The sequence below is a fragment of the Haliotis rufescens genome, unplaced genomic scaffold (assembly GCF_023055435.1).
Source record: "Haliotis rufescens isolate VD_foot unplaced genomic scaffold, xgHalRufe1.0.p SCAF_8, whole genome shotgun sequence".
Lineage (NCBI taxonomy): Eukaryota > Metazoa > Mollusca > Gastropoda > Lepetellida > Haliotidae > Haliotis > Haliotis rufescens.
The window spans coordinates 38477519-38502551 of NW_025964372.1; the positions used below are offsets into that span (position 1 = coordinate 38477519).

The 25033-nt window shown below is 41.7% G+C and overlaps 1 protein-coding gene across 1 annotated transcript in view; it reads left to right on the plus strand.

The window, feature by feature from the left end:
* Nucleotides 1-11490: 11490 nt before the first annotated feature.
* Nucleotides 11491-25033, plus strand: part of LOC124138386 (nose resistant to fluoxetine protein 6-like) — a 37758-nt gene continuing 24215 nt past the window's right edge. Inside the window, exons 1-5 of the mRNA XM_046505000.2 lie at nucleotides 11491-12104; nucleotides 19905-20080; nucleotides 22324-22423; nucleotides 23410-23518; nucleotides 24294-24511. Of these exons, the coding sequence (XP_046360956.2) occupies nucleotides 11549-12104; nucleotides 19905-20080; nucleotides 22324-22423; nucleotides 23410-23518; nucleotides 24294-24511 (1159 nt within the window). The 5' untranslated portion in view covers nucleotides 11491-11548. The remainder of the gene's footprint in view (nucleotides 12105-19904; nucleotides 20081-22323; nucleotides 22424-23409; nucleotides 23519-24293; nucleotides 24512-25033) is intronic.

Genomic DNA, 25033 nt, shown 5'->3' on the forward strand with positions numbered 1-25033 from the left:
GTGGCAGAGCGGAAAGGTCCGGATCCGACCAAAAGACCTTAAAAGATGGTACTTGTTACACTGTCTGGCGCTCGGCATTAAGGGGCTAAAACAAGGACTGGTCAGCTCGGAGTCAGTATACTGTGTCTGAGAGGGGTATTCATGTTAAACCGCGGCATGGTATCTCAGTGGGCAAGCACTATAAAATCGGCTTTAGCCCGGACTAGTACAAGCAGTCACACACACACGTGCATGCACGTCGTTATATAAGTGCAATAGTCTTGGACGCGACGTTTAACCCTATCTCACCTCACTCATTCACCAATCCCCCACTAATTCGCTGACTCACTCACTCACCCACCACGTCTGGCAGAGAAATATTATCGCTGATGCATGCTTAGTCTGAAGATTGGCAGGTCTGAGTATACTACGTACGTTGTAATGCTTCTCTATTATTTCCTAAAATCTGTTTGTCTATAAACCATCCGGTCCGACACAAGGGTCAGCCAAAGTGCCAGCGGACGAGCACCGTATCGCTTAACAGATTCTGGACTTTGACCCGTGCACTTTAAACCTGCCACATGTGTGTGTATATATATATATATCTTGTTGTGTGCTGTGGTGTGACCGCGATGGACTGTCGTCACGTGACCTAGCAGTGGCCCACCTCAGGCGTGTATAACAGCGGCAACAATATGGTTTACTTACCAGCCACATATATGTACAGTAAAGTACGGTTATAACGAACTCAAAGATACTACTAATTTTAGTTCGTTATAACCGTAGTTCGTTATAAGCATATATACAGCAAATTCTAACAAGACAATAATCACAAAAAGTCAAGGAAATTATATATATACGATACGATCCAAGGAGCGTGTTAGTGTGGCTCTGAGGGCGAATGCAGACGGTTCTGTGAAGGTTAAGCCATTTGTGATCGGAAAAGCTCGACGACCTCGATGTTTCAGTGTATAAAGACCTTGATTACACAGGCGATCTGGACAATTTGGAATTATTGTTTAAAATTCAAACCTCAAAATGTGGTAAAGTTCAAACTTCCATGACAGATATTTTGAAACGTGTATGTCTTGAATAAAGATTGAGTGGATGTATCTGTTTGCTCTGTCATCTGTCATGAGTTGCATAATTGAAGGGAAGAAACTCTTCCAGTAAGAAGCTGGTTTCAGTTATACGGAAATTCGTTTATACGGACGAATTGTGAAATGACGCAAGTGTCCGTATAAACGAGGCACGACTGTAGTAATCAATTATTGACACAACACTGACAGATGTCATCTTCCCGAGGCAAACGTGTCCTCTAGCCTATATCAAAGCCTAGTGGAAACAGGGCGGTCGGGTAGCCAAGTGGTTAAAGCGTTCTCACTCACTCACTCACCCATTCACTCACTCGTGAAACTAGACTCAATCCAGTGTCAGGCTCTAAAACTAATTACACGAACTCAACATGGCACCTCCAGCACATCACTCCAGGCCTTAACAGGAGAAATGCCACTAAGTCTACGTAGGGAACAACTAACCCTAAACTTCTGGGCCGCGCCCCAATCAAACCCTCTAATCCAAAACAACAATATTAGCGCCAAAAACCAAGCCCTACCCCGGAAACATCCACTACTTACTCCAATATCCCAAAGAATAATCAATAACCTAAATGAACACAAAATAAATAATCTCAAACAAAACAGTAAACAATCAAATATCTTCATCCCAAAACTTAAAATAACTTAGATAGACACAACACCAGCCAATACACTATATAACAGACTGACCCTAACATCGCTAAATCCTCCCACTAGCATACATACGAGGGGTGTTCATTAAAGATTTCCCCTGACCCACTTCCGATGGACCTAGTGGAATGAAACTTGGCATAGGTATTAGTCTTTCTCCACATAGGGACCACCAAGAGTTACACACTTCTCCCATCGTTTTATGCAACTATGGAGACCTTGCTTGTAAAAGCCCTCATTATCGTCTCAAACCAGGACTTGACTTCAGAAATCAGTGTTTCATCATCTGTGAAACGTTTCCCTTCAAAAATGACTTCATGGTTGGAAAGAGGTGGAAGTCAGATGGTGCAAGGTCAGGAAAGTAAGGAGGATGTGGAAGGATTTCATAGCCACAGGACCGCGCTTCTGTCTGGGCAACATGAGAGTTGTGTACTGGAGCATTGTCTTGCAGGAGACGGACACCCTTGGTCAGCATGCCACGCCTCTTAAGCTTGATAGCGTCCCGCAATTTCCGCAGCAGGGAAGCATAATAAGCTCCTGTAATTGTGGTACCCTTTGCCAAGAAATCCATCATCACTACTCCGTGCTGGTCCCAAAACACCGTGAGCATGACCTTGCCTGCAGTGGGCAATTGACTCGTTCCTGCTTTTGGAAAGGTGTGAGCAACCTGGGAATCCGTCGTGCAGACACCTTTTGCATGTTCAAATTGTCATGGATGATTTTTTTCCACAGACCCTACACTGATCTTGACATCTTGTGCTAACTGGCGAACAGTTTTACGTCGGTCTGACAAAATGGCGGTCTCCACTTGATGGATAGTGTCCTCATCAATGGCTGAATGGGGGCGACCAGGAATGGCAGCTGTTTCCACAGATGTCCGACCACACTTGAACTGGCGATGCCAGTGTTTAACAACGTCATATGATGGGGCATTTTCCCCATAAGTTGCTTTCATTTCATCGAAAGTTTCTTTTGGTGTGCGACCTTTCAAATATAAAAACCTAATCACTGCTCGGTATTCTACTGGCTCCATTGTCACACCCTACTCGATCATAACACCTGCAAATTCAGACATAACCCATAGATACATGTATCATTACACATGTGAAATTTCAACCAAATATGATAACCCTAAGTGGTTTAGGGGAAATCTTTAATGAACACCCCTCGTACACGAACATTGGCCAAATTGGTGTCACATATACACAGACGGATCCTCAGATCCGATCTCCAAACACACAGATTTCGGAGTCAACATCGCACAACCAACTAAAATCACTCAATCCTACCGAATCCCAAACAACCAATCCATATTCACGGCCGAACTAATGGGCATGGCCCCAGCCCTACACAATCAGCAATCTAAAAAAATACAAAAAATCCTTATTCTAACCGACTCCCTCAGTGGACTGCAAGCCCTCAAAAATAAAAACTCAAAAATACTCAAAAGCTCAAACAACTGAACTGTGGCAGGCAAACAAATAGAATTCATTTGGATCCCCGCCCACGTAGGAATCTTTGGCAATGAAAACGCCGATAAAGCAGCCAAATTATCCCTTAAACTCCCAGAAATAAGCTTAAACCTACTTATTTCAAAATCAGAAATTAAAAGTGTCACTAAACAAAAAATCACCAAAAATGGCAAAATATATACCTAAACTCAAAGAGCCAAATCAGAAAAGTTCTTTAAAAAACCCTAACTAAACCAAAAATACTACACCCATCCCCCAAAATCGATAGAATAATCACTTAACTACAAACAGGCCACACCAAACTAAATAACCACCTTAAAATAGCTAAACTACACGCAAGAGGAACCTGCCCACACTGCAAACAACACGAAACACCAGAACACGTACTCATTCACTGCACACACTACCAAACACTAGGGCTTCAACGAGTACTCGAGTACTCGGGGCCGGGTCGGTTTTACTGGGACTCGAGTCCGTTATCAAGGACGCGAGTACTCGATAAGGGGAGATCACTCTGTTTCAATGTTCAATTAGTCATCAATATATTGATTAAAGCTTCAAAACATATTGTTTGTACATTAGAACATGAGAATGTCGCATAAAATAGACGTAATTATTGTTTTTCCTTCCCGACTTTAAGAAATTGAATGTATCAAGGCGATTATTGCTTCTTTGCTCCGACATCAAATGCCAAGTGTATTCCCTTACACAGATTAACAACTGATTAGCTGATATATATGTGCTATTTCAGTGCTTACAAATCAAGCGACAGGTCGACAGTTTGGTACAGTTTGAAAACGTGACCAAATCATGAATGAATGAACTTATAGTACTACATTTCAATATTTAGCGGCCTTAGTCTTGCAGCCCAGCAGCTGTGTATGCGTGTATATCGTGATGCATATTATCGATTTTCTTCCTGCGTATTATTGTTCGCGCTTGTTGGCACGTGTCGAAAGAAACGCTGATCGTCAGAAAAAAACAAACTTGGTTTGTGTTCATGTACTGTAGTATTTGTAGACGTGGCGTAATGTTTTTGAAGGTCGTGATTAAGATTAGTGCAGTTACAAGCAATCATTAACACTGACCAATTCCATACACTTTGACAGATAAACAAGTTCCGTGGACGCTCTCTATTTACATTTAAGTGCAGTTCAATTATACTTATAACATGTTTTAATATTTTTAGATGGCAATTTTGATCTAATGAACCAATATTCTTAAAGGACGTCCTATTTTCGGGTACTCGAGTACGAGTCGAGTTTCACCCCTCCGGTACTCGAGTCCAAAAATTTGGACTCGTGGAAGCCCTACCAAACACACCGAACCACACTACAAACCACTCTACATCTTAATACTGCACTTTCTCTAAAATCAATCCTAAATCCACAAAATAAATTAGAAAAATTCAAAGCCTTAGGCATATACTTAATTAAAACAGAACTAATTAGTCGCATCCAAACCCTAAATAAACTAATAAAACCAAAATCACATAAACTAACAAACCACCCACCACACACAGCTCCCTTAGTTCGCCCCCTACCCACTCTTGGCATTCATTCCAAATCCCAAAATCTCAAAATTACTATATAAGCAACCCTTAAACCCCCCTCCTGGGTTGCACCTCCATTTCCTTTTCCCCCTTTCGGAAACACATTAAATGGCCTAGCGGGCCCGTGTGCGACATACGCTTGCAGTCGGAAAGCGCACGTAAAATCTCCAATAAGTAAGTAAGTAAGTAAGTAAGTAAGTAACAAGGCTTTGACAAAAAGGCTCGTGGGCGTCTCTAACGTAGGGAAGATAAACGGATGTGTGTGAGATCCCTTTTCTAGCCAAATGTTACTAGTCTGTCGGGGCGGTCAGGTAGCCTAGTGGTTAAAGCGTTCGCTCGTCACGCCGAAGTCCCGGGTGCGATTCCCGACATGTGTACAATGTGTGAGCCCCATTTCTGGTGTCCCCCGCGGCGCAAAACCATACTCACTCACTGACTCACTACTGACCATGAAACAAATATATATATATATCAAATACAGCCCATGCATGCATGCAGGTCTATAACATTTGGCGTCTTGATTGCTGAAATTTGAAAATAAAGAGTTTCTGGGCTCCTTTTTATTATATTTCATAACTGTAATTTAACAACTGTTTTTTTATCTGTAATATATGTTCATTTCAAAAACTCGATGTCAGTCTACCAGGCTACATACACACGTAGCTGAGTACACACAGTTTGCTCGAAGGCCTGACTCGGGTAAACGACCCAGTTTTTGACCTAGCCTTTGAATGTCCCACTTCTACCTATGTACACAATACGTGCAATGCAACACTACACCCGCGTTCTCATGTGTCAGGCTGCCAACGCTTGGTGCCCGGGATTCGGGGGTCTATTTAGAGCATATTCGAGACTAAGCAGTGTAGTACGTATGCGGGATTCAGTGATCTATATAGCGTATATTTGCAGTGTGGTACGCGAGATTCAGGGGTCTGTTTAGAGTATATTCGAGACTCAGCAGTGTAGTACGTACGCGGATTTCACGGGTCTATATAGCGTATATTTGCAGTGTGGTACGCGGGATTCAGGGGTCTGTTTAGAGTATATTCGAGACTCAGCAGTGAAGTACGTACGCGGGTTTCACGGGTCTATATAGCGTATATTTGCAGTGTGGTACGCGGGATTCAGGGGTCTGTTTAGAGTATATTCGAGACTCAGCAGTGAAGTACGTACGCGGGTTTTAGGGGTCTATATAGCGTATATTTGCAGTGTGGTACGCAGGATTCAGGGGTCTATTTAGAGTATAATCGCAGTGTTGTACGCGGGATTCAGGGGTCTATTTAGAGTATATTCGCAGTGTTGTACGCGGGATTCAGGGGTCTATTCAGAGTATATTCGCAGTGTGGTACGCGGGATTCAGAGGTCAATTTAGAGTATATTCACAGTGTGGTACGCGGGATTCAGGGGTCTATTCAGAGTATACTCGCAGTGTTGTACGTGGGATTCAGGGGTCTATTCAGAGTATATTCACAGTGTGGTACGTGGGATTCAGGGGTCTATTCAGAGTATACTCGCAGTGTGGTACGTGGGATTCAGGGGTCTATTTAGAGTATATTCTCTGTGTGGTACGTGGGATTCAGAGGACTATTCAGAGTATATTCACAGTGTTGTACGCGGGATCGAGGGGTCTATTTAGAGTATATTCGCAGTGTTGTACGTGGGATTCAGGGGTCTATTTAGAGTATATTCGCAGTGTGGTACGTGGGATTCAGGGGTCTATTTAGAGTATATTCACAGAGTGGTACGTGGGATTCAGGGGTCTATTCAGAGTATACTCGCAGTGTGGTACGTGGGATTCAGGGGTCTATTCAGAGTATATTCACAGTGCTGTACGCGGGATTCAGGGGTCTATTTAGAGTATATTCGCAGCGTTGTACGCGGGATTCAGGGGTCTATTTAGAGTATATTCACAGTGTTGTACGCGGGATTCATGGGTCTATTCAGAGTATATTCACAGTATGGTACGCGGGATTCAGGGGTCTATTCAGAGTATACTCGCAGTGTGGTGCGTGGGATTCAGGGGTCTATTCAGAGTATATTCACAGTATGGTACGCGGGATTCAGAGGTCTATTCAGAGTATATTCTCTGTGTGGTACGTGGGATTCAGGGGTCTATTCAGAGTATATTCACAGTGTGGTACGTGGGATTCAGGGGTCTTTTCAGAGTATATTCACAGTGTGGTACGTGGGATTCAGGGGTCTATTTAGAGTATATTCACAGTGTGGTACATGGGATTCAGGGGTCTATTTAGAGTATATTCTCTGTGTGGTACGTGGGATCCAGTGATCTATATAGCGTATATTCACAGTGTGGTACGTGGGATTCAGGGGTCTATTCAGAGTATATTCACAGTGTGGTACGTGGGATTCAGGGGTCTATTCAGAGTATACTCGCAGTGTGGTACATGGGATTCAGGGGTCTATTTAGAGTATATTCTCTGTGTGGTACGTGGGATCCAGTGATCTATATAGCGTATATTCACAGTGTGGTACGCGGGACTCAGGGGTCTATTCAGAGTATATTCACAGTGTGGTACGTGGGATTGAGGGGTCTATTTACAGTATATTCACAGTGTTTTACGTGGGATTCGGGGGCATATATTCGAGACTCAGCAGTGTGGTACTCGAATGGCAAATATTATCGTATTTGGTACGCAAATTCAACATTTAAACAAATTAATGGTGTACATTAAAGTTATCTGAACATATTTTATTGCTTCGATTTTGTTCATTAATTCAACTTCAAATCGTACTTTTCTTTTAATGCTTTTGAGATTTGTGCTAGGTAGGCTTCAGGATTCAGAGGTGAGAAATGACGCTCAAGGTGAAAACGTATATGGCATTCAGGATTCATAGGAGTGGGGTGGCACCCTCATGTGTGGTTAACACTCCCCTCTGTATGCTAGGCTGGGATATGATTGTACGAGTAGTTCCATATCACGCATCAACTTGAATATCTCTCACTAGAACACCGGCTGCAGTATTCACATTGATAGTTTTGTAACGTGTATTCGGTGCGGGCATTATCCTATTGAGCTAGGTCGCAGTTTGTTGTACACGGTGCAGTCCTCTGGTAGCGTTGTTACATACTATCCTATTATTGCACCCTACTCGATAAACACCTGGCCCAGATACAGACTACAGGCTAGGTTCGTCCCGTCATTATGTATGTCTTGCTTCTCTAGCAGGGACATATCTGCATCATCCATCAGACTGTACATATATAGTGTACTAGATTTCAGGTCAGGTTCGTCCCGTTATATTGCACGCCTAGTCTGTCTAGCAGGGACATATCTGCATCATCCACCATACTGTACATATATAGTGTACTAGATTTCAGGTCAGGCTCGTCCCGTTATATTGCACGCCTAGTCTGTCTAGCAGGGATATATCTGTATCATCCACCAGACTGTACATATATAGTGTACTAGATTTCAGGTCAGGCTCGTCCCGTTATATTGCACGCCTAGTCTGTCTAGCAGGGATATATCCACGAGACTGTCTAGCAGGGGTATCTCTGAATTATCCACCTGAATATCTAGCAGGGGTATATCTGAATTATCCAACAAAATATCTAGCATGGGTATATCTGAATTATCAACCAGAATCTCTAGCAGAGATATATCTGAATTATCCACCAGAATCTCTAGCAGGGGTATAGCTGAATTATTCAGCAGACTGTTGTAGCAGGGGTATATCTGAATTATCCAGCAGAATGTCTAGCAGGGGTATATCTGAATAATCCAGCAGACTGTCTAGCAGGGGTATATCTGAATTATCCAGCAGAATGTCTAGCAGGGGTATATCTGAATTATCCAGCAGTCTGTCTAGCAGGGGTATATCTGAATTATCCACCAGAATCTCTAGCAGGGGTATATCTGAATTATCCAGCAGACTGTCTAGCATGTGTATATCTGAATTATCCACCAGAATCTCTAGCAGGGGTATATCTGAATTATCCACCAGAATCTCTAGCAGGGGTATATCTGAATTATCCAGCAGTCTGTCTAGCAGGGGTATATCTGAATTATCCACCAGAATCTCTAGCAGGGGTATATCTGAATTATCCAGCAGTCTGTCTAGCAGGGGTATATCTGAATTATCCACCAGAATCTCTAGCAGGGGTATATCTGAATTATCCAGCAGTCTGTCTAGCAGGGGTATATCTGAATTATCCACCAGAATCTCTAGCAGGGGTATATCTGAATTATCCACGAGACTGTCTAGCAGGGATATCTCTGAATTATCCACCAGAATATCTAGCAGGGGTATATCTGAATTATCCAGCAGTCTGTCTAGCAGGGGTATATCTGAATTATCCACCAGAATCTCTAGCAGGGGTATATCTGAATTATCCACCAGAATCTCTAACAGGGGTATATCTGAATTATCCACCAGAATCTCTAGCAGGGGTATATCTGAATTATCCAGCAGTCTGTCTAGCAGGGGTATATCTGAATTATCCACCAGAATCTCTAGCAGGGGTATATCTCTGAATTATCTGTTAATTACATATTGTTCTTTTGAGAGTACCCCTAAACTCACCTCCACGTGCATATGACGCGGCTGGATGTCAGTGTGCTGTATAACCTTTATATCGGTTTGCTATACAGCCTTATATGGGTATATTGGAAGCGGTGGAGGGAAGTGTGGACTGTCACAGGCTTGTGCAATGGCGATCCTTGGACACACGTGAATGAATACAATCTAGGCCAATAAAATGACCCGGATGTGTACCCAGTTTCTGAACTCGCTGTGTCATTTGAATTGGGGATTGTGCAACAGCAATAAACAGCTGTGCTTTATCAAGTGACCTGAACATTAAAAAAGGAGGTTTATTTATCTATGTCATTTCTGCACCAACAGACAATACTGTCCCCACCACAAATACCGCCTCCACTACAAATACCGCCTCCACCGTCAATACTGTCCCACCACATATACCGCCTCCACCGTCAATACTGCCCCACCACAAATACCACCACCGTCAATACTGCCCCCCACATATACCGCCTCCACCGTCAAAACTGACCCACCACAAATACCGCCTCCACCGTCAATACTGACCCACCACAAATACAGCCTCCACCACAAATACCGCCTCCAACACAAAAACCGCCTCCACCGTCAATACTGCCCCACCACAAATACCGCCTCCACTACAAATACCGCCTCCGCCGTCAATACTGCCCCACCACAAATACCACGACCGTCAATACTGTCCCACCACATATACCGCCTCCACCGTCAATACTGCCCCACCACAAATACCACCACCGTCAATACTGCCCCCCACATATACCGCCTCCACCGTCAATACTGTCCCACCACAAATACCGCCTCAACCACAAATACCGCCTCCACCGTCAATACTGTCCCACCACAAATACCGCCTCAACCACAAATACCGCCTCCACCGTCAATACTGTCCCACCACAAATACCGCCTCAACCACAAATACCGCCTCCACCGTCAATACTGCCCCCACCACAAATACCGCCTCCACCACAAATACCGCCTCCACCGTCAATACTGCCCCACCACATATACCGCCACCATCGTCAATACTGCCCCACCACATATACCGCCTCCACCGTCAATACTGTCCCACCACAAATACAGCCTCCACTACAAATACCGCCTCCACCGTCAATACTGCCCCACCACAAATACCGCCTCCACTGTTAATACTGCTCCACCACAAATATAGCCTCTACCGTCAATACTGCCCCACAACAAATACCGCCTCCACCGTTCATACTGCCCCACCACAAATATAGCCTCCACCGTCAATACTGCCCCACAACAAATACCGCCTCCACCGTTCATACTGCCCCACCACAAATATAGCCTCCACCGTCAATACTGGCCCACACCAAATATAGCCTCCACCGTCAATACTGCCCAACACAAATATAGCCTTCATCGTCAATACTGACTTTCAATTTTTCCTACGACCTTGTCAAGCTGACGACATAAATGGGATAGGTCTTGAATGCATCACATCTAAATATATATACTTTATGCATAGTTTTGTAGTGGTTAAATGTTATTTAACTATAATATATATATATATATATATATATATATATATATATATATATATATATATATATGAGAACTTACTTGGCATATGTGTTTATTCGGGGTCTATTAAGAGGGTACACACCAGTGTGGTACGCGGGTCTCAAATGTCATTTTGGTATGCAGATTTATCATTTAAAACGAAATAATAAGTACGTAAAGAGTTACTTTATAGTTTCTTTTTTAGATATTCTTTCATGCAGTAATCTAACTTGATATCGCACCCATTTATGACCCATAGGAACGTCCATTCGTCTGTTATTGACATTCTGCCTTTGTAGAGTGATTACAGACAGGTGCATGTGACATTTGTGTCAAGTGATATTCGGGATTCAGGAGTGAGCAAATGAGACTGAGTGACAAATTATATGGTGTTTGGGATTCAGGGGAGGGGCGGTTGGCACCCTCACCTGCAATCACATGCAGTCCGTTTGCAGTCGAAGTAGGGGACGTAACTCTTCAATTTCTTGCGCCTTGAATATTATTTCTTAATATTTTATTCACTTTCTGTTACTTAAAACATAATTATATATCCAATTACGATATTTTGATTATGAATTTTCATATGGGCTATTCATAAGTCATGGACAAATTAAGTAAATGAGTAATCACAGATCTATCTTGAGTTGTTGACACAGGATCGAATGGACATCGGTGTAGCCCCTCTAAATGCGGACCCCTAGCTGTTATGAAAGAGGACTCGTCAGTGTTGCATGCGTCGTGTTCATGTCACGGTGATTGTAGGGCAGGTGTACTCACTTACACAAAATAATAACTACCACGTACAGAAGTATTGTGGATTGTTCAACACCCATACACAGTATACTTGGACTACGTGGGGATACCAGATAACAAATAGATCTACTGTGATTGCTGATCGCGTATCACCTCTCGTTGATAGCAGAAAGCAGCGAACAAGGTCTCCGTTAGATGTTTGTTCGTACAGAATGAAGTTGACAGCTATGGTGACATCGTTGTATGTGATGTTGTTGTGTGGATGTGGTGTCGGGGGTGTCAGTGACTATGTGAGCAGACTGACCCTGGGCCTACATCCCCTCCCCCAAAGTGATATGGCTCAAGGGCTGAGCGAGTCAATGGAAACCCTTGGAAGGGCAGATCGTACACAGGTTGCCAGAATGATTCAGGCCTCAGGGGTGCTGAATACCCCACTGATGGCGACAGCTAACGCTACGATCTCCCCGAAGTGCGTCAACCAAACTGCCAAGGTTTTGGAATCATTGATAGCAGGCGAACGATGGGCGTTACAGAGTAAGTATATAAACTGTGAACAAAGAGTGATATGTGATCGAAATAGTGTAGGCTACATGCAGATGTATGATCGAAATGGTGTAGGCTACATGCAGATATGATCGAAATAGTGTAGGCTACATGCAGATGTATGATTGAAATGGTGTAGGCTACATGCAGATATGATCGAAATAGTGTAGGCCACATGTAGATGTATGATTGAAATAGTGTAGGCTACATGCAGATATGATCAAAATAGTGTAGGCTACATGCAGATGTGTGATCGAAATAGTGTAGGCTACAAGCAGATATGATCGAAATAGTGTAGGCTACATGCAGATATGATCGAAATGGTGTAGGCTACATGCAGATATGATCGAAATAGTGCAGGCTACATGCAGATATGATCGAAATAGTGCAGGCTACATGCAGATATGATCGAAATAGTGTAGGCTACAAGCAGATTTATGATGGAAACAGTGTATGCTACAAGCAGATGTATGATCGAAATGGTGTAGGCTACATGCAGATATGATCGAAATAGTGTAGGCTACAAGCAGATTTATGATGGAAACAGTGTATGCTACAAGCAGATGTATGATCGAAATGGTGTAGGCTACATGCAGATGTATGATCGAAATAGTGTAGGCTACATGCAGATGTATGATTGAAATAGTGTAGGCTACATGCAGATGTATGATCGAAATGCTGTAGGCTACATGCAGATATGATCGAAATAGTGTAGGCAACATGCAGATGTATGATCGAAATAGTGTAGGCTACATGCAGATGTATGATTGAAATAGTGTAGGCTTCATGCAGATGTATGATCGAAATGGTGTAGGCTACATGCAGATATGATCGAAATAGTGTAGGCTACATGCAGATGTATGATTGAAATAGTGTAGGGTACATGTAGTTGTATGATCGAAATAGTGTAGGCTACATGCAGATATGATCGAAATAGTGTAGGCTACATGTAGATGTATGATTCAAATAGTGTAGGCTACATGCAGATGTATGATTGAAATAGTGTAGGGTACATGTAGTTGTATGATCGAAATAGTGTAGACTAGATGCAGATGTATGATTGAAATAGTGTAGGCTACATGCAGATGTATGATTGAAATAGTGTAGGCTACATGCAGATGTATGATTGAAATAGTGTAGGCTACATGCAGATATGATCGAAATAGTGTAGGCTACAAGCAGATTTATGATGGAAACAGTGTATGCTACAAGCAGATGTATGATCGAAATGGTGTAGGCTACATGCAGATATGATCGAAATAGTGTAGGCTACAAGCAGATTTATGATGGAAACAGTGTATGCTACAAGCAGATGTATGATCGAAATGGTGTAGGCTACATGCAGATGTATGATCGAAATAGTGTAGGCTACATGCAGATGTATGATTGAAATAGTGTAGGCTACATGCAGATGTATGATCGAAATGCTGTAGGCTACATGCAGATATGATCGAAATAGTGTAGGCAACATGCAGATGTATGATCGAAATAGTGTAGGCTACATGCAGATGTATGATTGAAATAGTGTAGGCTTCATGCAGATGTATGATCGAAATGGTGTAGGCTACATGCAGATATGATCGAAATAGTGTAGGCTACATGCAGATGTATGATTGAAATAGTGTAGGGTACATGTAGTTGTATGATCGAAATAGTGTAGGCTACATGCAGATATGATCGAAATAGTGTAGGCTACATGTAGATGTATGATTCAAATAGTGTAGGCTACATGCAGATGTATGATTGAAATAGTGTAGGGTACATGTAGTTGTATGATCGAAATAGTGTAGGCTACATGCAGATGTATGATTGAAATAGTGTAGGCTACATGCAGATGTATGATTGAAATAGTGTAGGCTACATGCAGATGTATGATTGAAATAGTGTAGGCTACATGCAGATGTATGATTGAAATAGTGTAGGCTACATGCAGATGTATGATCAAAATAGTGCAGGCTACATGCAGATGTATGATCGAAATAGTGTATGCTACATGCAGATGTATGATCGAAATAGTGTAGGCTACATGTAGATGTATGATAGAAATAGTGTAGGCTACCTGTAGATGTATGATTAAAATAGTGTAGGCTACATGCAGATGTATGATAGAAATAGTGTATGCTACAAGCAGATTTATGATCGAAGTAGTGTAGGCTACATGCAGATATGATCGAAATAATGTAGGCTGCAAGCAGATTTATGATGGAAATAGTGTAGGCTACATGCAGATATGATCGAAATAGTGCAGGCTACATGCAGATATGATCGAAATAGTGCAGGCTACATGCAGATGTATGATCGAAATAGTGTAGGCTACATGTAGATGTATGATAGAAATGGTGTAGGCTACAAGCAGATATGATCGAAATAGTGTAGGCTACAGGCAGATGTATGATTGAAATAGTGTAGGCTACATGCAGATGTATGATCGAAATAGTGTAGGCTACATGCTGCAGATGTATGATAGAAATAGTGTATGCTACAAGCAGATTTATGATCGAAGTAGTGTAGGCTACATGCAGATATGATCGAAATAATGTAGGCTGCAAGCAGATTTATGATGGAAATAGTGTAGGCTACATGCAGATGTATGATTGAAATAGTGTAGGCTACATGCAGATATGATCAAACTAGTGTAGGCTACATGTAGATGTATGATCGAAATAGTGTAGGCTTCATGCAGATATATCTGGAATATTGCTGAGGATGGCGTTAAACAACCAACAAACAAATTAACCAGTCTTTGATGGTTGTATTCCCAGAACAAATTTTCAATCTAGCTCACACCGTTTTCTCTGTCTTTTGACAGACAGAAACTTCCATTGATCTATGTCAGTTGACGTAATTCACAAGATGGACATTCAGGACCTGCGACATGTTTTTATGTTAACCTTTTAGTTTTATTGTCCCTGAAGACAAGGATATTTTTGCCTTTTGTCTGAATATTCCTCTAATAAGGATTGGTTGTCGAATTTTGCTGTTAATCCAGGGCTTTAACCCTTGACCTTATAATCAGCCGTTTTCTCACACTCTGTTGCATAAACTGATTGCTGCTGTTACGGCATCACATGCTTCGCTGAACCAATTACATGAGTCAAACAGTTTTACCCAACCTGTGGAAACAATAAGCCGGATTAGGCTCTCATAGTGACCTTGCTTGTGTCCAAAAACATCACTTAAGACTTTGTTAAGTTTCTATAAACTTATAAAGTAATGACCTTATGGTCACTGACAAGGCAGGGAGGATTAGCATGGGTACTCAGGTCGGGTGGGTCCTGAGTAAGACCCGGGTACCCACAAGACTACCGGCCCCATGGTTGGTCTCGTAATATGTTGTTCAAATTCAATAATTATAAAAGTCGCTTATGTTTGTATTTCTTTCTGACTATGCATGTGTTGTACATTTGAGGAGAGATATAACTATGCATGAGATATATGACTATGCATGTGTTGTACATTTGAGGAGAGATATAACTTCAGTCGACTTAAGGGTATGCATGATCTGATCGTTTTATGTGTGTCTGTAACAAACATTTGCCAGGGCTCCAGTAAAACAATTCCCAATTAGACATCATGACCCAACTCTTGAGACCTACCTGGGTAGGGTCGGGTAATTGGGGGTCGAGACCCCAGGTTGTAAATTTGGACTTGTCCCAGCCCCAGTCATTGATATCAATGTTAGAGTCTCAAACGCCAGCCTTCAGAGGTCCACTATTCGGCTTACAACACTAGGGTCACAACAGAGTGCCTGAGGTTTGTGTGATTTATATATACTTCAGTGTGAAAGACTGAGTTTCTGAAGTGTGAGAAAAGTGATATTTTCATTGCAGTGAACATAACACTTTGACAGAACTATTGTCATACAAGAGTTACCTCCCCTCAAATTGTCTCCCTTTATTGTAAGTGTCCAGCCTGTACACAATCTGTTGACTTCCTTTTTGGATTAGTTCCACACTGACAAGGCAAAATAATTATAGATCGTCATTGTGGAGTTAATATCGGTTCTTGCTGTTTGTTATTCTCTTGAAAATGTTTCGTAATAAAGTGTAAATTTCTCATTTAACTCATCAATCAAGAGTGTTTGTTTCGCAAAGCGTGATTTTTGTCACTTGACCAGCGTGTATTCTTTCTTTTCCAGCATCGATCTCATAGATTTCAAGAATTTATTTTTTGAAAGTTGATTTTGTATATAGTCATATCTAAATGTATGATAAAGAATTTTCATGACCTTAAATTATTATGGTTACTGTGGTTTATGTTTTTTAAGATTTTCCAAACACAGAACTACTTTTTTAGTCGCAAATACAAGGGGTGGTGAAACACCCCTGTGTGTGTTGGATAGGAAGAATTTCAGTAGACGACTACACAAAACTATAAAATAAGTAGGATATTCCGTGTGTCTCATGAAATATCATGTTTCTCTCATCTGGGAGTTATCGGGTCGTCATGGACATCTGAATTTGAAATCATAACAGAACGGCCACGCTCACTTGCTAAATTATTTCTATAAGGAGACATGACGACAGCAGAATATTTTGTTAGTGATAACAGTGTGGACTATTGTGATAAACATTGTTTAGATAGTATCCCGATGACCAAATTGTGACCATTTGTCCTGCTTGCGTGCCTTATTGACAGCGCAATGTTGCCATCTATCTAAGGCAAGGGAGTCAAGTGACTATGAATGTCCCGTGACAACCCTTGCCGGAATGTCCTGAAACTTCTTCTGAAATATCTAAGACACCCTCCTAAAAATCTTTTGACATCCTCCTAAAACAGACCGCCTCCGTGGTCTAGTGGTTAGAACGTCTGCCCAAAGAGAGGAACGTTTTGGGTTCGATCCCAGGCCGTGTCATAGCAAAAGACGTTAATACATGTATTAAAAAGATGGTACTTGTTGTTACCCTGTCTCGCGCTCAGCATTAAGGGGCTTAAACAAGGACTGGACAGCTCGGAATCAGTATACTGTGTCTGAGTGGGGTATTTAGGTTAAACTGTGACATGGTATCTCAGTGTGCTAGCACTAAAAGCGGCATTAGACCGGCCTAGAACAAGCCGCCACACAAACACACACTCAGACACAGGTGCATGCGCATTGCTATATAAGTGCAATAATCTTGAACGCGACGTTAAACTCCATTTCACCTCACCTCAGTCATCCTGAAACATCCTGCACTTTGCATTAAACAATGCGACATACCAAAGGGCAAAAGTTATTAATTGCAGGAAAACAACTCATTGTGTATCATGTGACTGTCTTTCTGCTACAGTTCAGTAGTGGGGTACGCTGAGAAGGCCAGGCTGTCTGGGGCAGGTGACTCACTTACTGTGTCCTCTCTCCTCAGTGAGTGAGGGGCGGTTGGGTAGCCTAGTGGTTAAAGCGTTCGCTCGTCACGCCGAAGACCTGGGTTGATTCCCGACATGGGTACAATGTGTGAAGCCCATTTCTGGTGTCCCCTGCCACGATATTGCTGGAATATTGCTAAAAGCGGCGTAAAACCATACACACTCAGTGTGTAAGTGTTGCTTTAAGCCGCATCAGCAATATTTCAGCTATTTACGGCTAGAAAAACAAAATCAATTTCCTTTAGACAACATTATTTTAAAATGATGAAGACGATCACTATAACTTCAGTCCCTTATCACAGTAAACAGTACAAACTGACATTCAAAATTTAAAATCTACATCTTTTCATACAGTTTAATTGTTTTCAAATAGGCTAAACATCATAACATGTATTCTGTATCTACCCTCAGTATGTCACCATGTCTACATCTATGGCGGTAACCATGGTAACATGTATGCAACCTGTGCACTCTATGTTGGATGAGACTACTTCTTAGAGTGGTCATAGTAATCATAGTAACATGTATACTCTATCTACCCTGTGTGAACATGTCTACGTCTATGATGGTAACCATGGTAACATGTATGCGCCCTGTGCGCTCTATGTTGGATGAGACTACTTCTTAGAGTGGTCATAGTAATCAGAGTAACATGTATACTCTATCTACCCTGTGTGAACATGTCTACGTCTATGAGGGTAACCATGGTAACATGTATGCGCCCTGTGCACTCTATGTTGGATGAGACTACTTCTTAGAGTGGTCATAGTAATCAAAGTAACATGTATACTCTATCTACCCTGTGTGAACATGTCTACGTCTATGGCGGTAACCATGGTAACATGTATGCGCCCTGTGCACTCTATGTTGGATGAGACTACTTCTTAGAGTGGTCATAGTAATCATAGTAACATGTATACTCTATCTACCCTGTGTGAATGTGTCTACGTCTATGATGGTAACCATGGTAACATGTATGCGCCCTGTGCACTCTATGTTGGATGAGACTACTTCTTAGAGTGGTCATAGTAATCATAGTAACATGTATACTCTATCTACCCTGTGTGAACATGTCTACGTCTATGATGGTAACCATGGTAATGTGTACATGCTCTCCCTTTCGCCATGCAGTGTGAAACATGTTTTCTTCTGGAGTGGTATCCATGGTAACATGTAAGCTCTCTCACCCAAGTGTTAAATATGTATGCTCTCCTTACCGCCAGTGTGAACATGGTGAAACATGTTTTCTTCTGGAGTGGTAACCATAGCAACATGTAAGCTCTCTCTACCTGAGTGTTAAATATGTATTATCTCCTAATCGCCAGTGTGAACATGGTGAAACATGTTTTCTTCTGGAGTGGTAACCATAGAAAAATGTAAGCTCTCTCACCCGAGTGTTAAATATGTATGCTCTCCTTACCGCCAGTGTGACACATGGTGAAACATGTTTTCTTCCGGAGTGGTAACCATAGTAACATGTAAGCCTTCTCTACCTGAGTGTTAAATATGTATGCTCTCCCTACCGCCAGTGTGAAACATGGTGAAACATGTTTTCTTCTGGACTGGTAACCATAGTTGAAAACACGGTGCTTGGATGCACGGGCGAGGGCTGGGCGGTTCGTGGTGGATATAGGACGCCAAGGCTGTTTTAGGCACAAAAGACTGTATTTCTGTTGGATAAGCACATGGTCAACACTCCTGGCTGGAGGCTGCCATTTTGGTACATATGGAAATTGGAAAATGGTAAAGGAAACGAAACCAAATATAACAAAAGTGGAATTAAACAACGAAACGAAATAATAGACATTTGGGCTCAAAAGGCTTTCTGACAATAGTAACATGTAAGCTCTCTCTACCAGAGTGTTAAATACGTATAATCTCTCAACCGCCAGTGTGAAACATGTTTTCTTCTGGAGGGGTAACCATGGTAACATGTAAGCTCTCTCTACATGAGTGTTAAATATGTATGCTCTCTCAACTTCCAGTGTGAAACATGTTTTCTTCTGGAGAGGTAACCATGGTAACATGTAAGCTCTCTCTACCTGAGTGTTAAATATGTATGCTTTCTCTAACCGCCAGTGTGAAACATGTTTACTTCTGGAGGGGAAACCATGCTCTCTACCCTGTGTGTATGGGTGCTAACCATGGTTACATGTCTGCTCTACCCCCACTGTAAGGTTGGTAACCATAGTAACATGTATGCTCGTTCTACCCCCAGTGTAAGGGTGGTAACCATGGTAACATGTATACACACTCTCTACTCCCAGTGTGAGGGTGGTAACCATGGTAACATGTATACGCTCTCTACCCTGAGTAAGGGTGGTAACAATGGTAGCATATATATACTCTCTACCCTGTAAGGGCGGTAACCATGGTAACATGTATGCTCTCTCTACCCTGTAAGGGCTGTAACCATGGTAACATGTATACTCTCTCTACCCCCAGTGATTGACGCAGCAGGGAAGCCAGGCAGCGGACTACTTCAGTTCCAACTCACCTTCTTGGGGTCATACGACGAGTGTGTAGGGGTCAGGGCCAGCGAGACCATCAGAAATGTCACCAAAAAGATCTTCAAAGGAAAATACTGTAAAGCCAGCATCCCACTCCAGCCAAATGCCCCGGTGAGAATCTCTTCATGTTAGAATTGTTTTACTGAATTTGTTTGTATTATTAGCTCCCCTTGGCTTTCCTCCCACATGAAGCTGACACACCGTGATATTACTGGAATACTGTTCTCACTCACTCACTCACTCACTCACTCACTCACTCACTCACTCACTCACTTGTCAGAATGTACTTACTCTCAAGTAACTCTATGTATTTATAAAGCGTATGCTCTCATATGGTTGGTTGACTTTGCATGTCAAGGTCACGACTTATGAAATTAGCATGATTACTGCTAATAACCTCACTGAGATTTAAATCATGAAATTCACCTTGGACCTCCCAAACAGGGCCAACAGCTGTATAAGATATATTTGACTTTTGTGAGTTTAAGGTCAGCGTACTTCCAAAAGGCCAACAGCCGTATAAGATATATTTGACTTTTGTTAGTTTAAGGTCAGCGTACTTCCAAAAGGCCAACAGCCGTATAAGATATATTTGACTTTTGTGAGTTTAAGGTCAGCGTACTTCAAAAAGGCCAACAGCCATATAGGAGATATATTTGACTTTTGTGAGTTTATGGTCAGCGTACTTCAAAAAGGCCAACAGCCGTATAAGATATATTTGACTTTTGTTAGTTTAAGGTCAGCGTACTTCAAAAAGGCCAACAGCCGTATAAGATATATTTGACTTTTGTGAGTTTAAGGTCAGCGTACTTCCAAAAGGCCAACAGCCGTATAAGATATATTTGACTTTTGTTAGTTTAAGGTCAGCGTACTTCCAAAAGGCCAACAGCCGTATAAGATATATTTGACTTTTGTGAGTTTAAGGTCAGCGTACTTCAAAAAGGCCAACAGCCGTATAAGATATATTTGACTTTTGTTAGTTTAAGGTCAGCGTACTTCAAAAAGGCCAACAGCCGTATAAGATATATTTGACTTTTGTTAGTTTAAGGTCAGCGTACTTCAAAAAGGCCAACAGCCGTATAAGATATATTTGACTTTTGTGAGTTTAAGGTCAGCGTACTTCCAAAAGGCCAACAGCCGTATAAGATATATTTGACTTTTGTGAGTTTAAGGTCAGCGTACTTCCAAAAGGCCAACAGCCGTATAAGATATATTTGACTTTTGTGAGTTTAAGGTCAGCGTACTTCCAAAAGGCCAACAGCCGTATAAGATATATTTGACTTTTGTGATTTTAAGGTCAGCGTACTTCAAAAAGGCAATCATCACAGAAAGGAATTACATGAACATGTGCCTGTATAACATTACAGCATTAGAAATAGGCACATTAAGTCCTGTAGGCCTTGCCAAACTGCCCAATAGTTTTAAAAGGTATCATAAGGACAAGTAGAAATTTGCCCTTTTTAAGGGCTTTGCAATATATGATATCATTATAAGGACTAGTGGTCTAAAACTGTTAGTTTCTACCGCTGCATTATTCAAGAAAGATACATGCATGATGAATATTCAAATTATGATGCTATATATTTTTTGTTTGTATGAATGTATCATGAAGTAAAATCGCTTCATTTCAATGCGTTAATAATTGAAATGCGTTAATAATTGAAGTGGTGAATAACTATTTATTCCATCCTAAGGTACAAAGTACCCGTTTTAGGAGTAACAACACAAGGTACCCTTCTGGATATGACATTATTTAACTTGGACTTGACCAGTCACATTCTCACAGCCAAATCTCTCAGCTTTATTGTTCAAATATTCTTGCCTGTTGTTGGTTTAATGGTATGTTATGAACCTGTTATTTCACACCTACGGCAACCGTGGTATTGTGGGTAACACCTATTGCAGAGTAGGTCAAAATATCGACAATCGGAATGATGGATGATGGGAAGAAATATTAACGATTATCAATATAAAAATTGTGTCATCGATAATTTATTACATAAACTATTTAATGAAAGTTGAAATTTACCAAAACAGACTCATTATTGTCAATCATGGCAATTGATGAATATGGAAAGTAACTGTTTTTGTTACATCTCAAATGTCTGCAAAGTAATCCCTGCTTAAACATGCCACCACTCACCAGTGGAGTGAAAGATATTCAGTTCTTTTTTTTTTTTTTGCGTATTTGCTCAAAGTCAATTTTTTTTATATTTATCGATAATTGGTGAATGTTTAGTTAACGATTACTGCACTAGTGAGTATCTAACATGCCTTTTGCCTCATCACATCATCTTAATGGAGGTGAGCTTCAGTGCAGTGACACCACTCTTATCTGGAATGTTGTTAAACAGGCTCCAGGTCCGACGATGCCATCATTCTCCGACATCACAATTGGACTCTGCTTCCCGGACTCCTGTAATGGGGAAGATGTGACATTGATTCTTAATGACAGTGAGTATATCTGCATTTCAACAGGTCGTCTACTTGTTTGTCAATTCTCCAACTGTCACAGGATTGTTGAGAGCAATGCCTTGTTTTGCCTTCATTCAACTAGGTCCTACTTATGTTGTTTTGTCTGCTATGCTATTTTTTTAATTGTAAATGCTGCTTGGACATACACTCTAAAGCCTGCTTTATCCATTCATACATAGCTCAGGTGTTGGCATTAGGCCAGCTGATGTATTGTATAAAAGTAAAATGATTGTAGAAATTTCAGTTATCTGTGTAAGTAATTGTAAGCTCTAAAAACAGAAGAATTCCTAGGTCCGTGTACAGGAACACAACTGAAGCAATGTTCAGCTCAAAAAGTGCGTCCAGGTTGACACAAAACTTACAATTGCTTTTGAAATCAGACTCGGTAAGTGACTCAGATGATGACTGGTGGGATCCTGGTAGGCTAAGGGATGCAACTCTCCTCCTTACCAATGGCTGTGAAAACTTGCAGCAGATTGTGTACAGTGAGGGAAGGAAGCAAGCAGAATCAAGGTCAGGTGCTGAACTTGTTTGGTGCTGATCCCTGTAGTGTTGGAGCAGGTGCTTGTTATGTCTGTGTTCCTCCAGTGTTGGGCAGGTGCTTGTTATGTTTGTCTCCCTTCAGTGTTGGGCAGGTGCCTGTTATGTCTGTCTCCCTTCAGTGTTGGGCAGGTGCCTGTTATGTCTGTCTCACTGCAGTGTTGGAGCAGGTGCTTGTTATGTTTGTGTCCCTTCAGTGTTGGAGCAGGTGCTTGTTATGTCTGTCTCCCTCCAGTGTTGGAGCAGGTGCTTGTTATGTCTGTCTCCCTTCAGTGTTGGAGCAGGTGCTTGTTATGTTTGTGTCCCTTCAGTGTTGGAGCAGGTGCTTGTTATGTCTGTCTCCCTCCAGTGTTGGAGCAGGTGCTTGTTATGTCTGTCTCTCTGCAGTATTGGAGCAGGTGCTTGTTATGTTTGTTTCCCTGCAGTGTTGGACCTGGTGCTTGAGCAGCTGAACGTCACCACACAGTTAAAGGTCAGGAGTACTGTGTGTCAGGAGGAGAACCTAGAGTGGGACACGAAAGCCATCGCTGTCTTGTAAGTTGACCTCTGTACTCCAGGGATTTGTCTGGGAATTTCTCTAAGTGATGTTTTCCGCTTATGTCCTTGAGATGAAAAAGGGATACCAGTGTGACCCCTGTACCAGCAACAAATAAACTATCAAATATTTCTGAAACTTTATGCTAATGATGGATCAGGATTTCCTTGTTTGAAACAAACATAGTGGCCCTGTGAAGACAATTGGAGGGTAAAAGTGTATGTACATGCTACCATCAAAATTGGTATGAATTAGTCAGTCATATTGTTGGTGTCATGGGACACCATTATATACACATTATATACTCCCTTTCTCAATTGTTGATAGACCAATGAAGATCGAGGTTAGAATAGGTTTCAGGTTTCAGCAACCTATGCTTGCCATAAGAGGCTGCTATGCTTGTCGTAAGAGGTCAGGTGGTCAGGCTTGCTGCCTTGGTTGATGCATGTCATCGTATCCGAATTGCGTAGATCAATGCTTATGATATCAATCACTGGATTGACTGGTCCAGGCTCGAATATTTACAGACTGCAATCATATAGCTGGGATATTGCTGAGTGCGGAAGAAGACAATATTTTGCATGTGGTAAAGCCCTGGTACACTCTGTCACCAGCACATCCTAACATGCTTGACTCCCTAAGGGAATCGTGGCAACAGTTCTGTGTATATCGATTTGGAAACAAGAAGACAATGTTATAGGCTTTCATTTCTAAACTGATAATTTATCTTGTAGCCAGGGTTGGATAATATCGTTTGCTCTGTTTCGTTTCCAGTGTGGTGGCGATGCTGTTCGTTGTGCTGCTGGTTATGGGCACAATCTATGACATCGTGTTTATCCAACTTCCACTCTGGTACATGTTGTCTGCTGAGGAAAAGGGTTTATTGAATGGCACCAACACCCACACATCACTGAACATCAAGCATAAACAAGAGGAGACAACTCCACTGCTAAATGAGACAGGGAAACCAGATTTCAGTCAGCCACAACCAAGTATGTATGATTAGAAGACCATCGTTAGCAAGTGTAAATAAGACAGTTACTGAGACAGGCTGTATCCGTGTAGGAACACACACTATGCCCTCGTTAATACATACACTGTGCCCTTGTTAGAACGTACACTATGCCCTTGTTAGTACCGTATTTTCTTGAGTATAGTGCGCACTTTTTGATCGCGTGATCACATGCGCGTGAGCCTTGACGGTGACTGGTGAGACATGTTCCATGTAAAAAATATTACCCGGGAATAGCGATCAGCTGCTTCGCTTAGGGTTATTATTATTTTAAATATGTTTAGTAAAGGTTGCATATAATTAAGAAAATAATGGAATATATTATTCCTGATAAATAAAATAGTTTCAGATACAATTGTTGCCGATCCTTGCATTAAAAATCTTATAAAGTTATATCATTGGGTGTGTCTTGACCGAATCACCGGTCGATTCCAAGAAAACGTGTGTACAGCTGATTGCTGTTTCCAGCTTAGTTTACGAGAAAATACGCAAGGTAATCTTA